The sequence below is a fragment of the Poecilia reticulata genome, linkage group LG9 (assembly GCF_000633615.1).
Source record: "Poecilia reticulata strain Guanapo linkage group LG9, Guppy_female_1.0+MT, whole genome shotgun sequence".
Classification (NCBI taxonomy): domain Eukaryota; kingdom Metazoa; phylum Chordata; class Actinopteri; order Cyprinodontiformes; family Poeciliidae; genus Poecilia; species Poecilia reticulata.
This window is the reverse complement of record NC_024339.1, coordinates 31,735,621-31,750,327: the sequence shown is the minus strand read 5'-3', so window position 1 is coordinate 31,750,327 and position 14,707 is coordinate 31,735,621. Positions and strand designations below refer to the sequence as shown.

Sequence of the window (14,707 nt, the reverse complement as noted above, 5' to 3'; positions counted from 1 at the left end):
ATCCTCTGCATTAAGTGATGGCAAAGCGGGGCGTCATCACGACTTTACACAAGTGTGTCTTTACCTCCGCGGTCGGCAGAGGCTCCGCCGAACCCTTGGGGTTCGATCGAACCCTGTTATAGGGCCTTTAAGATGTCTTCTGCAGAGGTCATAACAGAAATAAGCTGCGTTTACTTTGCAAAAAATAAAAATACAATTTCACAATTTCTGTGTTTCAAATAAATAAGAAATGCAATTAAAATTGCATGTGCATATGTTTATGTACGCGATAAATCGTTAAGAAACACTTTGTGCCATCATTTTCCTACCACTTCCTGTCGTCTTTTGTAACATCCTGTTGTTGATCACATGACTTGTGATGAGAAAAAATAAAATTTCCATTGAAGTTTTGCAAAAATACGGTAATTTCAATACAGCCTCATCATAGTGCAAAAACTTTTTAGAGAAAGTTTTTTGTTTTTACAGCATGTTTTGATTTAGCCAATTAATTTTTTATAATTTCAATTTGCATTTTTATGGCCAATAAAAACGCAGCTAGTGATATTTTACATCGTTCTAGTGCCAACAGCTGCTGGTTCAGGCTCCCAGTCTGTTGATTTACCTCATTAATTAGCTTCAGTTTCATTCATTTAGCGTTTAGTTCCTGATTTATGCCACCATGGCTATTAAACAGGAAATCATTTCTAATCATAACAAATGAGAAAATTAAGAAAAATTATAAAGTTTGCACTAATTAGAAATAAGATTGTTGTCCATTCTTCATTGTGTTTACTTTTTTAAATCAAGCCTGTCAGACAGATAAATAGATTTTTTTTTTATTATTGTTTAAATCCAGCAGGGCTTTGATTTCTAAACCTCTCTCTTTTTGCCCCTTTGTCCTTCCGTAGGGGCAGATAGATGGCAGACTGGGCTGGTTCTGAGGTTTTCATTCGGCCCGTTTGGCTGCCAAACCTGCACTTGGCAGATGGACAACTGAACCCAACAGTGGTCCGGGTTTCTATTCTCCAGTTGTCACCCAGTCCACACGCAGAGGGAGGCATTGCATAATATCTCACCCCTCTACATAAATAAAGAGTTTGCAGAATAATAAGTTTATATTAAATTACTCTGATTTTACAGGTGATTCTTGTGAGAATGCAAGCAGCAATAATGTGACATGTATCCCTGCTGATCTATTTATCCATTTATTTATTTATTTAACTAAGAGTATAAATTCAGTCCAATTCAATCAAAATGGTCAAAATTGAAACATTTATATTGTTTTTAGTTTTAATTCACATTATTTTTGACAAATATTTTGTCAATTTAGTGTGGCTTCAAAGGCTCACTCTGCTTTTAATTCAGTTAAATTCTGTTAATTTATGTTCAATTTGCAATAAATTACACTTCCTTGGATTCAAATTCAGCCACATGCTTTCCTATTTGATCCTCGGTTTAATACATTGGAGGCAAATTGCATCAGCAGCAATTCCTCACACTGAGCATGCATGTGGGCACAGTGGAAAGAAACAACTCCCTGGGAACAGGAAGAACCCTCCAGCAGAGCCAGGCTCAACTGATGGGGCGTCAGAGGACAGGAAGTAAACACAGAAAACCCCCAAGAAGGGAAAATGAACGTCGTATTTACGCATTAATCTTGTTTAAGCTCCATTTTGCAGTTAAAAATCACTCACTGCATCAGAATCACTTCATTTTCCATCTTATATGATATCAGAAATTGAATTTTTGTAGCTTTGAACTAGTATAAAAACAATAGCTTCATCTTATTAAATGCATAAAATGTTAATGCTGTAACTACCATTTAAATAATCGATTATCCTACAAATTACTCTAATGATTAATTGATTAATCGGACAAAAAATGCTTTTCATTTAACCACTTAAGATTATTTTTTACCATAACAGAAGTACATTGAAAGATCCTTTTTTAGATAAGAAAATAAACATTTTATTGCCTAAAATACCAAATGATACAATTAATTTGATGAATACTTGATTATCTGTAGCAAATGATGCATCTGCAGCCTAAAAACTACTGACATCAACGTGTTAAAGTGCTCAACAGGACGACAATTTCCTCTGCAGAATATGAACCGTGTGAAACTGAAGCTTCCACCTAAGAAGTTCTACAGATTTGCAAAGAAACTGATTTATTTTTCATCTTAAACGCAAAATGTAGATTTTTTTTAGTCTGTCTACTCCAGCTAACGATTAATCACGATTATTTAAATAACAGATTAATCGTTTCAGCCCAATAAAATTTCCTGCAAAGTGCTTCTACAAACCATCCAGCCCAGAGCGATTTGAAACTTTTATCTGCAGGACACACGGTCAGAGGTCAGGATAACAAACGGCCTCATTTGGTGCCTCGAACAGCAGCCCAGGGATCCTGTTTCCCCTGAGACAGTTTCACTCATCCAGCGCTAATGATGCATAAACAATCATCCCTTCTACGTCTTATCACAATAATCTAACAGGCCACACAAAAGAAAGACCTACAATTATATTTTCTTAAAGTAAAACTTACTCAAAACATTGCAAGGAGGATCTTTGATTATTTTGTGATGATTAATCAATTAGCTGGATTTTTAAAAATGCCACAGATTTTTCATTTCATAAGTTTTTTTTACAGTAGGAGATGAAAATCATTTGTAGCAAAGGATGCATCTGCTGATAAAAATACTCCAAATAGTTTTTGAACATAATTTGAACCAGGTGGAGATAAAACTGCTACCTGAGGACATATTTACAGAAAATGAAGGATTTCCATCTTACATGCAAAATGTATATTTTTTTATAAAGTTGTGTCTTAATTTCTGGATTGATTGTGTTGCTCTTTTAGCAAATTACCACTTTTAAAGTCTGTATGCTCCAGTTAACGATTATTTGATTATTAACTTAGTGACTGATTCTTTCAAACGATTAATCACGATTAATCTAATTTATGATTGGTTCGATTAATCACAATTAATCATGTTTAATTGCTTACTGAATTAGTTGACGATTACTTAAAGAATCGATTAATCACTGGATTAACCGTTTCAGCTCTGATGTGAAGTCAGTGGGGAAGCCGGTGTCACCTGGGGCAGATGTTCCTACCTGGCCGTCTCCTTCCACTCCATCTCCTGCCCGTCCACCTCCAGCAGCTCGTCCAGCTCGGTGAAGAGCTGCGGGGGCGCCGGGCCGTCATCGTCCTCCCCCAAGATGAATCGGATCCTCTCGGCTGCCGGCGAGACTGCGGAAGACGGAAAGATACTGCGGTTCACAGGCTGGCACTGGTTCCCGTTGGGCAGCGGTTTGGACTTCTCGCCCTCCGCTGGACTCTTCACCTCCGGCGGAGGTGGAAGAGGAGGAACTTTAACCTCCTCTGCATCCTCTTCCTTTTCCTCCTTCTCCTCTTGATTATTGTTTTTGGACATCTTTTAATATTTCAGTGACCCCTCCCAACCCGTTGCTCGCTGAGTCAGCAGAGATTGACACAAGCCCACCCGAGTCCCAGCGCAGCAGCTAGACCTTCATTAAAGCCCCTGGTGGAAGTGACAGCCGTTCTCAGACGCCTTTGCACTTTGCAGAACAGGTAGGAGGGGGCCGATGGGTTTAGGGGTCCCCTCGGTGGCAGCGAGCCCCCGCTCCCTCCACGCCTCCCCTTCTCTGTTCGAACAGGCCTTCACTATTGGTCCTGCTGCCTTGGCAAGTGGCCGTGAAACCCTCATTAACAAATAGGAAATGCTGCACAAACTGGCCTATTCTCCGGCCGTGGCTTGCCTTCGCTCCCCTTTGTCTTTTCATTTGAATATTAAGAGTGTTGCATAACACAAAGCGAAACACGGTTTCAGCAGGATTTATATACTTTTCAATGGGTATAAATAAACAACACGATCAGACATTGTTCCAACAAGTGCAAACTAAAATTAAAGCTTTAATGATGGACCACCAACAGTGGTTACATAAAAGCTCAGAGCGACGGGAGAAACTGAACATACAGTTCCAGTCAGCAGCTTGGAAACACTCGCCATGGGAACCATTCATTTGAACAGTTCTTTCTATTGAATAATATACAACATCAAGCTGCACTGACTGCTTTCCAACACCGACCAACATGTTTGATTTTTGGTGATGGCACTCATCAAAATGATAACTTTCCAGTTTTCTGTTTTTATCATTTAAAGCGCCTTGCTGCTGAAATACGTGACACAAATAAACTTTGATTTAATTGATCAGTTCCTCCAGGATGTCACAAATGTTTTTATTGCAATCAAAATCACTGATTTTGTGGTGGTACTTGTGAATATTTGTGAGAAATTTTATGATATTTAAACTCCATTTAACCTCTTTGAAAATCTACATTTAGAAGAAAAAGATTTTTCACACCAACATTTTTATCCTTGTAATAATTTAAAAAGCTTGATTTTCATTACGCACCATATCAGTCGCAGAATATAACTTGGCATCAAGTAAACTAAAAATAAAACTCCAGCTAAAATTTAAAAAGTAAATTTTGATCTCAACTCATCTGTTTTTTTTTAAAGGATAATTTTGTTTACTGGGACTTTGTAATTCATTTAATTTGTCGTTTCTGTTATTTTGTCTGTTTCAGATATTTAAAGTTTCGGCTGCTTCCTGGAAGTTTGTTCCAGATTTGTGGTGCGTAGAAGCTGAAAGCTGCTTCTCCAGGTTTGGTTCTGGTTCTGCAGATCTAATGTAGATTTGAACCAGAAGGCCGGAGACGTCTGGAAGACCGGAGCAGCAACAGCAGATCTTTAATCTGCTGTGATGCTAAACCGTTCAGAGATTTATAAACAGTATTTTTAAGGCAAACCTGTGAAGATGCTGCAGCTTTAATCAATGCAACTAAAAATAAACACGTAGATGAATTTCTCTGGGTCTTACTGAGATATTAGTGCTTTAATTCTGGAAATGTTCTTCAGGTGACAGAAGGACGACTTTGTGACCGACTTTAGGTCCGATTTCATCACTACACCCAGATAATCTGCCATTGGAATAAGTACTTTAAAAAAATAAAATAAAAACATTTTAAGAAATTATTCAATAGTGCTATATTGTGCTGAAAGTTATTTGTAAGTTAGTTTTGTTTTATTTCAAATGTACTAAGACATTTACACTAGAAACTAGACCAAAACTACTTGGTAAGATTTTGTTTTTGTAGTGTGGTTTGAGACAGATAATGTATGAAAAATATGAAGTTCCTATGTCTTTTCCCAGTCCTTTAAAAAAACAACCAATCAGAGTGAGGAGGCGGGTCTTAGCGCTGTTAATCACGCCTTTAAAACTCCTCCGTTGTTGCTAGCATAGCCTATAATGAATGCTCAGGCTAGTTAGCAATAGTGCTGGAAAAACGTTTTTTTCTGTAAAGTAAGTTGTTAGTACCTGAGATTGATTGACAGCGTTAAGCCCCGCCTCCTGGCTCTGATTGGTTGTTTTGGGTGCATTTCTTCAGACAGCAATAGTAGTTCAGGAAAGAGGTGGAAGATGTAATTTTTTAAAATATGGAAAAAACATTTTTCTTCAATAAAAGTTGCATAATGCAGCTTTAATCAATAGTTTTAACGACCAAGCAAAGACATCAGATTTCAGCAAAAATTGGAGTTAATCATCAAGAAATTAAGGTTTAAAGAACCAAAATTTCTCCACAACATTTTGTGAATTTCTTACAAAAAAAACATCTTCCAGGATATCAAGTGAAGACGGATAAAATGTGTGAGTGAGTCAGTATTTTGGGCCGATAGTAGACGAAGGACGAAGTGAAGGATCGCACTTTTCCCCTCATTGTGCATTTCTGCAGCACATTAACAGCAGCAGGTAGAGGCCAGACAAACAGCTGAAAGATTACTGGGTGGAGGATAAACTGTCTGCACTTCGCTCCCTCACTCTCACACATACACACACACACACACACACACACACACACACACACACACACACACACACACACACACACACACACACACACACAAGCTGCAGTAGCTTTAGCTCCAGCCACCTGTTTAATAACATCCCACAGGATATAATTAACACACATTCAGCTGACGGCCACATCTACAGAGACTTACCTCGATTACAGTAAACAGTTAAAACAGGATTTAAATACATATACGGTCAAAAGTGCATGGAGACTATAGCTGGCACTGCAGGGTGAGGGGGCACAGAGTTTACAGAGGGTGAAAATAAAACGGCAACGACGCATTTAATGTGTAACGTTTTCGAAAAACTTTAGCTTTGAGAGTATTTTTATTTCTTTTACTTTAGTAACTTTTATTAAAGGGGCAGTATTGTGTTAAATTGACCTGTTTGAGCTTTACATCATGGCATGATGTGATTCCCTCATCAAAAACATACCTGGACTTTTGCCTCGATTCTTTCATGCATGTTTAAGAAATCATTTAATCTCCATGGCAACCACCCAGCTGTGCAAAACGCCTGGGCGGCCCTAGCCCCGCCTTCTAGGCGCGGCTCCACCTCCAGGCTTAAGTCTCCAGACTTCTGCTTGGAGCTTGCATGTTCTCCTTGTGCATGAGTGGGTTCTTTCTGGGTACTCTGGTTTCCTCCCACAGCCCAAAACATGACTGCTGGGTCAACTGGTTTCTCTAAATTTGTCGTGTGACGGACGACCTGTCCAGGGTGGTTGGACTTTCTTTTTAAATTATTGAACTAATCATTACATTCTGATTTTAACATTTACTTATTTAGCAATAAACATGTATCTATTCAGATCTGTATTTGCTTATTTACATAATTGTTTATTTGTGGAATTACACAATTTTCTTTGGAAAAAACATACATTTATTTTTTACTTGTAAACTTCCTCATGTAAACTTAATTTATTTGGTCATATTAATTTTTAATTTATTTTCAGTAAAATTTTATTTGTTTCCTATATAAAGTGATACATTTAGAACTCATGCTTTTTAGACATGTTTCCAATAAATATATATTTTTATTATATTTTTGTTAAATATGTACCTACAATACACTTAAATATGCTAACAATGATTTTTCACTATTCATGTTTGTTAAACGTGTCCCCAACAAAATTATATATATATATATATATATATATGATTCATGGTATTAATTTTTTCATTAATCAGTACTATCCTCCAGATGCTGCATGTTTGACTCCGTCAGCGTCGAGCCGAGCTGGGAACAAGCTCGTCTTGGCGTCAGAGCCGCGCTGTCCCACTCAGGCAGTTGCTAAGAGCGCTGTGGGCGGGTGGGAGAGGAAGGTGGGCACAGGGTTAGTCTGAAAGCAAAGAGGGCTGAGAGCAAGCACGAAAAGTTCGGATAGAGATGAAAAATCCCCGTCGTTCAAACGCAATTTCAAAGCGCTGTGCGCTCCAGCCAAGAGCCACCGGCGCACAAAGAGGACTTTGTCCCAGCAGCAAAGGCTCATGGGATACGAGACAGAGGAAAGAATGCCTGCTGCCCGGCAGAAAGCTTAGTGTGAATGCCACGAAAGGCCCGTTCGGTCCCACTCTTGACATGCATCCTACACAAACACCCAGCGTCTCCTCTGACCTTTCTGAAAAACACGACTAAATATGAGCGGCAGGATGGAGTAGCATGTCCTCTGTCCGCGGTAAAACATGCGACGGTAATCCCACTTACAGGGAAGCTGTACAGGAAATGTTTTCCATGCCACAGAGTCTGAGATTCAGTATGCAGGGCGGCCAGCACGCAGGCCGGGAACGGGGAGCGGGCTGAATGCAGAATGTCACCCCGGGGGAGGTTCATTCAGGGCTCAGTATTTATACCCAGGACATCCAGTTCTGCCGTTTCATTAGGAAAACCCAGGCAGATGAAAACGTAACAAATACCAGCTGTTTGGAAAACAACCTGAAATTAAATGAACTCTGTTGACTCTGCAGGTACAAGCATACCTTAACAATATGTACGATATGTCTGCATCGGTATCGGCCCGATAAATGAAACCGGGCCGATACCAACACCCAATATTTATTTATTTATTAGAGTCTGCTTATGAATGTTTTTTATTTAAAGGTGTCAAAAAGGTAAAGAAATATGTATAATATCAGTAAAAATTGATTATCAGCCATAACAGCAATCTGTATCGAATATCGGATGAATATCGGATAAATATCGGATGTCGATATCAAATTATCACATCTTCCAGTCCCTGCTGCTTTCTTTATTCAGCATCATAAGATCTGTGATTAATAAACTTTTTATCTCTGGCTCCAGATCTTTTGAACACAGACATTGAATGAGAGCTGATTTTTTTCCCAAAAAGAAAACGAACATTAGACTAAGTTAAGATTATAACTCTGACGGCTAAAAGGTCAAATTTGTGGTATTATGGGCAAAGAGGCGACATTGCTTCAAGTAGTCAGCAAGTTTCATCCAACTCCAGTCCGGTTGTCACATTCAAAAGCAGGAAGTGGACTACAGAGCAAAGCATTCTGGGTAAATACAACCAAAACAAACATGCTAACTAGCACTAGCAGCAGAAATGGCTCGTTGTCTTTACCACCGAGAAATCCTAAAATCTGACGCCACTCCATTTTGTTTATATTTTGAAAAAATGTTGTGCTCATCGTCTTCTAAAGACGTTTTGGTGTCGTTTTCTTTAGAGGTCCTCGGCGCAGCGCCCCCACAGGTGAGGAGGGGAACAGGTTTTTGAAAGAGTTTGATTTATTTGACTCAGTGCAGTGAGAGAGAGAACCACAGCAAATACAAATATAAACATTAATAATAAAACAAATGTTGCAATTTTGGTTGCTCATCAAACCTACTTTAGAAATTCAATCCATTAATTTTTTAATAGCAAAACGGTATTTTCCCCAACAGACGCTCCTGAGGAACACCAGATTTAATATTCAAACTAATTCCTAAGTAAAACGAAAAACAGAGTTTGACATGTGACTTATACATTCCTTTCCTACATAAAAATAAAATTATTTTATAAATATTTCATGATTTTGTTTTATTTGGAAGCAGAAATGTTCGTAAAAATTACGATATTTTCCACATATTTAAGTAGTTGATCTCCTATTATTTAATTTCCCTTTGGGATCAATAAAGTATTTTTGAATTTGAAATTAATTTTCAATATATTTTAACTAAATTATGAACCACATTAGTGGTTTTCAAAATCCAGTCTGGAGAGAATTCAAGGTTAACTCGTTTGCCTTTAAATGATCCTCAAACATAATCCAGATTAACGTGGGGTCATTAAGAATCTTAACTTTCCTACAACCAGAAGAAAAACCCCACATTTTCTGAGCTGACCTTAAAAATCCAGACGTCTCAATCCCAACAATCCAACCTGGACATAAAAGTGAAAGTTTGATCTGAAATGGGGGGGAAAATAATCTAACTTTGGGAAAATTAAACCCTTTTCAGACTCAGCAAAAGTATCCAAGTAATCTCTGTAATCCAGTTTGAGGGAGCATTTGATCCTGGTAGAAAAAAGATGGGATTGAAACAGAACATGCTCATCAAAACGAGGAGGGGTCAAATAGCTGCATGGACACGCAGCTGACCCTGCAGCGTCCATCTGACTAAACAAGAGGACAGACAGAAACTTCCCTGGAGGCTTTTTGTTTCCCAGGGAGAGGAAGATGGAGGGAACACCAGCAGGACATAAGGTGGACCGCGTGCCGCTGCCTGCATGGCAGATGGCTGCAAAGAGCAGAGGCCGCATCCAGCAAAAGTTACAGATTTTACATTTTTACCTCCAATAAAACCCAAAACATAAATAAAAGAACATTTTAAATGTTACAATTTAACCTGCTTAGCCACATTTAGTCAGAAACTTTACTGTATTTACTTTAGTTCTTATGCAAAAGACCAAAACATTTGAGCGTAATTGTGAAGTGATTTTGTGATTTTACCTCATTTTATGAATAAAAAAACTGAAAAGTGTGGTGTGCATTTGTATGAACTCCCCTGAGCTTAAGTTTTGTAGAAATACCTGTGGTTGTAATTTCAGTCACAAAACCTTTGGGACACACGCAGAAATATTTCTAGATTCTTCTTTCCGAAACAGAATAAAACAGATCATCGATCGCCAAACTTATTTCTACACATCTAAAAATGTCTAATATATCTGAAATTTACATTTTACTCAATTCTAATAAAACAGTAAGAAACTGTCCTGTTTGACTCTGAGTTACGTGTAATTTCTGGAGGTCCAGTGTAAAAGAAACAAATGCCTAATGTGCTTGAGGAGAACGTGCAGAAATGCTGCACTTATCTTTTTTAATGTGCTGTTTGTGCTTTAAACTTGGACATAACTGGAAGCTAAAACCTGCAATAACAAATGCAGGTTTTAGCTTTTTTTCCAGTTTTTCTATGGAATAACTGCAACAAATTAACAGAACAATGCTAAAAATAAAATACTTTCTTACCTCTATTTGTCTTGGAAACTATGAGCTTGTTCGCTCCACATCCTTTGTGCTTTTATTTATTTTAAAGCCTAAAAATCAACATTTAATGGTCATTATTTAAAATTTCCTGTATATATTTAACAAAAATGCTCATTTTTCAATTTCTAAAAGTTTGTGCATGTCTTCAAATATAAATAGAGTTTCTCTAAATTAAGTAAAAAGCACAGTAAAGTTTTTTAAACAGCATAAATGTAAGTAGTTTCCATCCACCTCAGCTCACATCATCGCCGAGTAAAAATTCAGGAAAGTTACCAGCGAGCTCAAACGTCTGTGGTCCGACCAGCAGCAGTCCATTACATAAGACCGCATGCAAAAGTCTGTTTACATAATAAAACAAATGAACAATTTGGTTTTTCCTGACTCTGTTTGTTGTGGTTTTTCACGATGAGTGCTTTCATTTCATGGCGGTTTTTACGACAGCCGCTACGTTTTTATTTTTTGTTCCACCAGCGCCAGCAGGCCTGTTGCCTGCTAACAGCACGTCAGAGTCCCACAGCCTCAGGCCAACGTTGTCGCCTCTTCCATGAATGGAGGATTAATATTATCGCTGTCAACAAGCCGGCGTGTTGTGGGTTCGTAGTCCTTGCTCAGCAGTCTGACTTCAGATAAAGATTTTTAGGAATTAAACATGACTCCGCTATTCCCATTTGACACAAACGTCTGGACTTTGACTGGGCCGTTATAACAAATTAACAGATGTTAATCAATTCCATTCTAAGTATTTGCAGCTTTGAACTGATTCTTTTTCAGCTTGAAGGTGAAACTCCATTAACATTTGTTCTACCCTTTAGCAGGTTTTCCTCCAGTGTCTTCTGTTATATCTTCTGCTTTAGCATAGCTACTTCTTTAGCATAGCTTTCATTTTGGTCCAGGTTTCGTTTAAAAAATAGCCTGACTCCTTTTAACACCACTTCAGTTTTAGCACTACTTACATTTTTTGTAAAGCTTCTGATTTAGCATAATTTCTGTTTTAGCTTAGCTTCCATTCCAGCTTTTTCCTGTTGTGTTGTGGCGTTCAAACTTAGTTGGCCCTTGTGGGCCACCATATACGACGGGTTCCTGCAAACTTAAACCGTCAGGTGAGACTACAAACTCGTTCAGGAGGAATTTGTTCAAAGTCAGTGACTCAATGCAATCGGCTGAGTTAGGAAACATTTTACCAGCTGACATAATAAACTGTAAATAACATGTATGCAGTTGGCATTAAATCCGTTAATATAATTAGATTGAACTTGCATGTTTTTGTCTGTAAACTGAATCATTTGTTATGCAAGATTTTTTGAGGCAACATTTGCTACATAAATAAACTAAGCAGAAGTTAACTTATGTTCCCTGAAGCCTTCAAAAGACGATTTCATTGAGAGGTTTAAGGAAAAAAAAGCATGCCACACTTTTCAGATCTGGGGTTGTTTTTTCACAGAAAGTATAAAACATTGAAGTTTGATATTGCTATGCAAGAAAACGTGGAAGAATAAACTTTTTTGGTATCTATCAACATCTTATCTCGACTTTTTAATCTCTAGAGATCAAAAATAAACTGAGTAAAGAAGGTTCATCCTGCTAATGACGTATTCTTCAAAATATTAGCTGTGATTTTGTCAAGACACAATCAAAGGAGCAGACAAAGGAATAACTGCAGTGTAAGAAACAAGATAAACATAAAAATAAAATAGAAAATCTAATACTCTGGCATTAATCCAGTCACAGATTGGATTTCTGTGCTTGAGAAATCCCGTCATCATGCGTGTGTGTGTACACATAAAAGTCCAGTCCTGGCATGTTTTGGCCCTGTTGTCGCATCACGTGCATGTGTAAAATGATATCATTTTCTGGAAACGTCAGAGCTCCGTCTCATTACTGGATTTGACAGAGGGGCAAGAGCCAGCTAAGCCTTTACACAGTGGAAAAATGTCACACCGTTGTGCAATCAGAAAACTGCTCCAGTTTTTTTCTTTCCTGAACTACAAGCTATTTAATGATGCAATCAATCTGTGATCGTTAGCCGCTAACGCATCTACATGTTATGGTAATCTGCTGCACAAGACAAATATTTAGGACACATTTTTGACTGTTTTTGTTTCATTTTGAAGCATCTGTAGTTTCAGATAAGGGAGACTCACCCAGTACTGTCAGACTGATATTTTATGTTAATTTCTTCCATCCAGAGAATCAGGTTAACCCTTCTGCTCCATGTTCAGCCATATTTAACTGTGTTGTATGAGAATTAAATGTGCCACTTTTTCTACAAATTAAATGTAGAAACAGAGTCAAAGAGTGGAGGGCTGTCAGTCAATCTCAAAATCTAGACTTTGTTAAAACTGTTCAGCTAATTTCAGCCAAACGCTTGCAGAGAAGATTGATGATTTTCCAACATGAAGCCCCTAAAAGTACAGTATGTGTTTCAGGATCACCTTCCTTTAGATTTAAAGTTAAATTCATTTCAACAAGTATTCAAAGAGTTTTCAAGTACAAATGAGAAACGCCTCAAACAGCATTAAGTTTTGTTCGATTACTTGCCAAGAAGGCCAAGATGATCCGAAGATTACCATCAACTAGCTAAAGTTTGTCATGACATGCTGTGTAGTTTTGCTCCTGCTACTCCAGCGTTGTAGCAGTACTTTACTTTTTTATTGTTTATTTATAGGGACAGATGCAAGAAACATAAATACAGAGGTCCCCAAACTTTTTCCTGTGAGGGCCACATAACTTTTCCCTTCTCTGGTGGGGGGCCGGAGTCAGTTTGTAACAGAAAAAGTGTTACAAACTCGGGGGTTGCGCGTTACTCGATTGATTTTTACCCAAAAACCGTTAGTGAAATGGTCACTGGGACTGACTAGTATATATTACATTGAGGGAAAGTAACTCAATGCAAACAACCGCACTGATTAAATATCAGTATATCAGTAAATATCAGTTCCCTAAAAGATGGCAGCAATGCGCCATGCAAAACAAAACACCCACAGTTTACAGGACACACTTCCTACTAAAGAGCCCCCTGGTGGTTGAAGAAAAATCCACATATAAACCGGAAAATACAATATATGAAAAAAAATCGGAATGCTCTCTGTTATTCAGATTCCTGTGAGGGCCACATGAATCTGAATACCTGTGGCCCGCCTCCAAATGTGGAGGCCCGCGGGCCGCAGCTTGGGGACCACTGATCTAACACCCGCATCACTATGTATTCGTCCCTAAACGTATCACTAGTGTGGTGCATTTTCAGCCCCAGCAGCGGGAGCCTGCGGTCCGAACAGCTTCAACAAGAAAGAGCTAATCAGCCAAAACACCACATGCGCTGAACAAAGACGACAAAATAAAGTTCAGCTTTTAGCTCCATTTGGTAAACTTTATAAGCCTGTTGCAAAAACTCAATTAATTGCATGATAAATTAAGAGGAGATGAATAATTTCCATTTGCATTATTGTTTTTCTCTTTTCCTACCAAAAACTGGATGATAAAAGTTTTCAGTCTGGTGTTTTGGCCTCAATTAGTTCTTTTTATTACGGCTAATTTTATTCACAGAGACGTTATAAATCATTTTATTTGTTGTTTCTGTTTTGTTTATTTTGGATATTTAAAACATATTCCAGTGTTAAATATTTATTAGGATGTAAAGTTTATTGATCTTTGAGAACGGGTTCTTGCATTATTATTATTATTATTATTATTATGCCATTAGCATTATATTAAAAACAACAAAATCTTCGTTTATAACAAAAACTTCTGGGACAATTTACTGTTTAAGTTGTTAGCCGTCGACTTCTGCAGGTGAACTGCACTTTTTTCTTCTGCAAGGTTGGATTATTCAAGCTTGATTTAAAGATGTTAGACGTAAAAACAAGGATGTCAAATCACCTCAATGACCGATACAACAACATTTTACTTCATTCTCTTTTACCATTACACATAATTCCCTTCCTGAAGTTCATCGATTTTTTGTTTTGGTTCCTGAAACCTGCAAACCCCAAGAATACAAGCACCACCTTATATGTATGTGTAGGTCAACAATCGAGGTCAAAATGGGAGGAAACTGCAAAAACACTTGGTAAGATTTTGTGTTTTTGCAGTGCTGTGCTATAACAACCATCAGATGCAGTGAAAATTCATTTTCCTCTGTCCAAAATAAACGTGTCACTCAGCAGGACATGGCAGAGCTATTTCTGGCCACTGAGTGGACTCAGCAACTTTGTTGGGGGTCACAGGATGTTACGGGGGCATTTTTTTTTGAAAAAGTGAGCAGCCTTCAGCAGAGAGAGGCATGAAACCTAATCAGCACTGACA

General features: G+C 38.0%; 1 protein-coding gene across 8 annotated transcripts in view; it reads right to left on the bottom strand.

The window, feature by feature from the left end:
• slc4a4a (solute carrier family 4 member 4a) overlaps positions 1–14,707 on the bottom strand; it is a 65,496-nt gene that overhangs the window by 39,512 nt on the left and 11,277 nt on the right. For all 8 annotated transcript variants that reach the window (XM_017306557.1, XM_017306559.1, XM_017306554.1 and 5 more), the window contains one exon: positions 3,099–3,234. In XM_017306557.1, the coding sequence (XP_017162046.1) occupies positions 3,099–3,234 (136 nt within the window). The remainder of the gene's footprint in view (positions 1–3,098; positions 3,235–14,707) is intronic.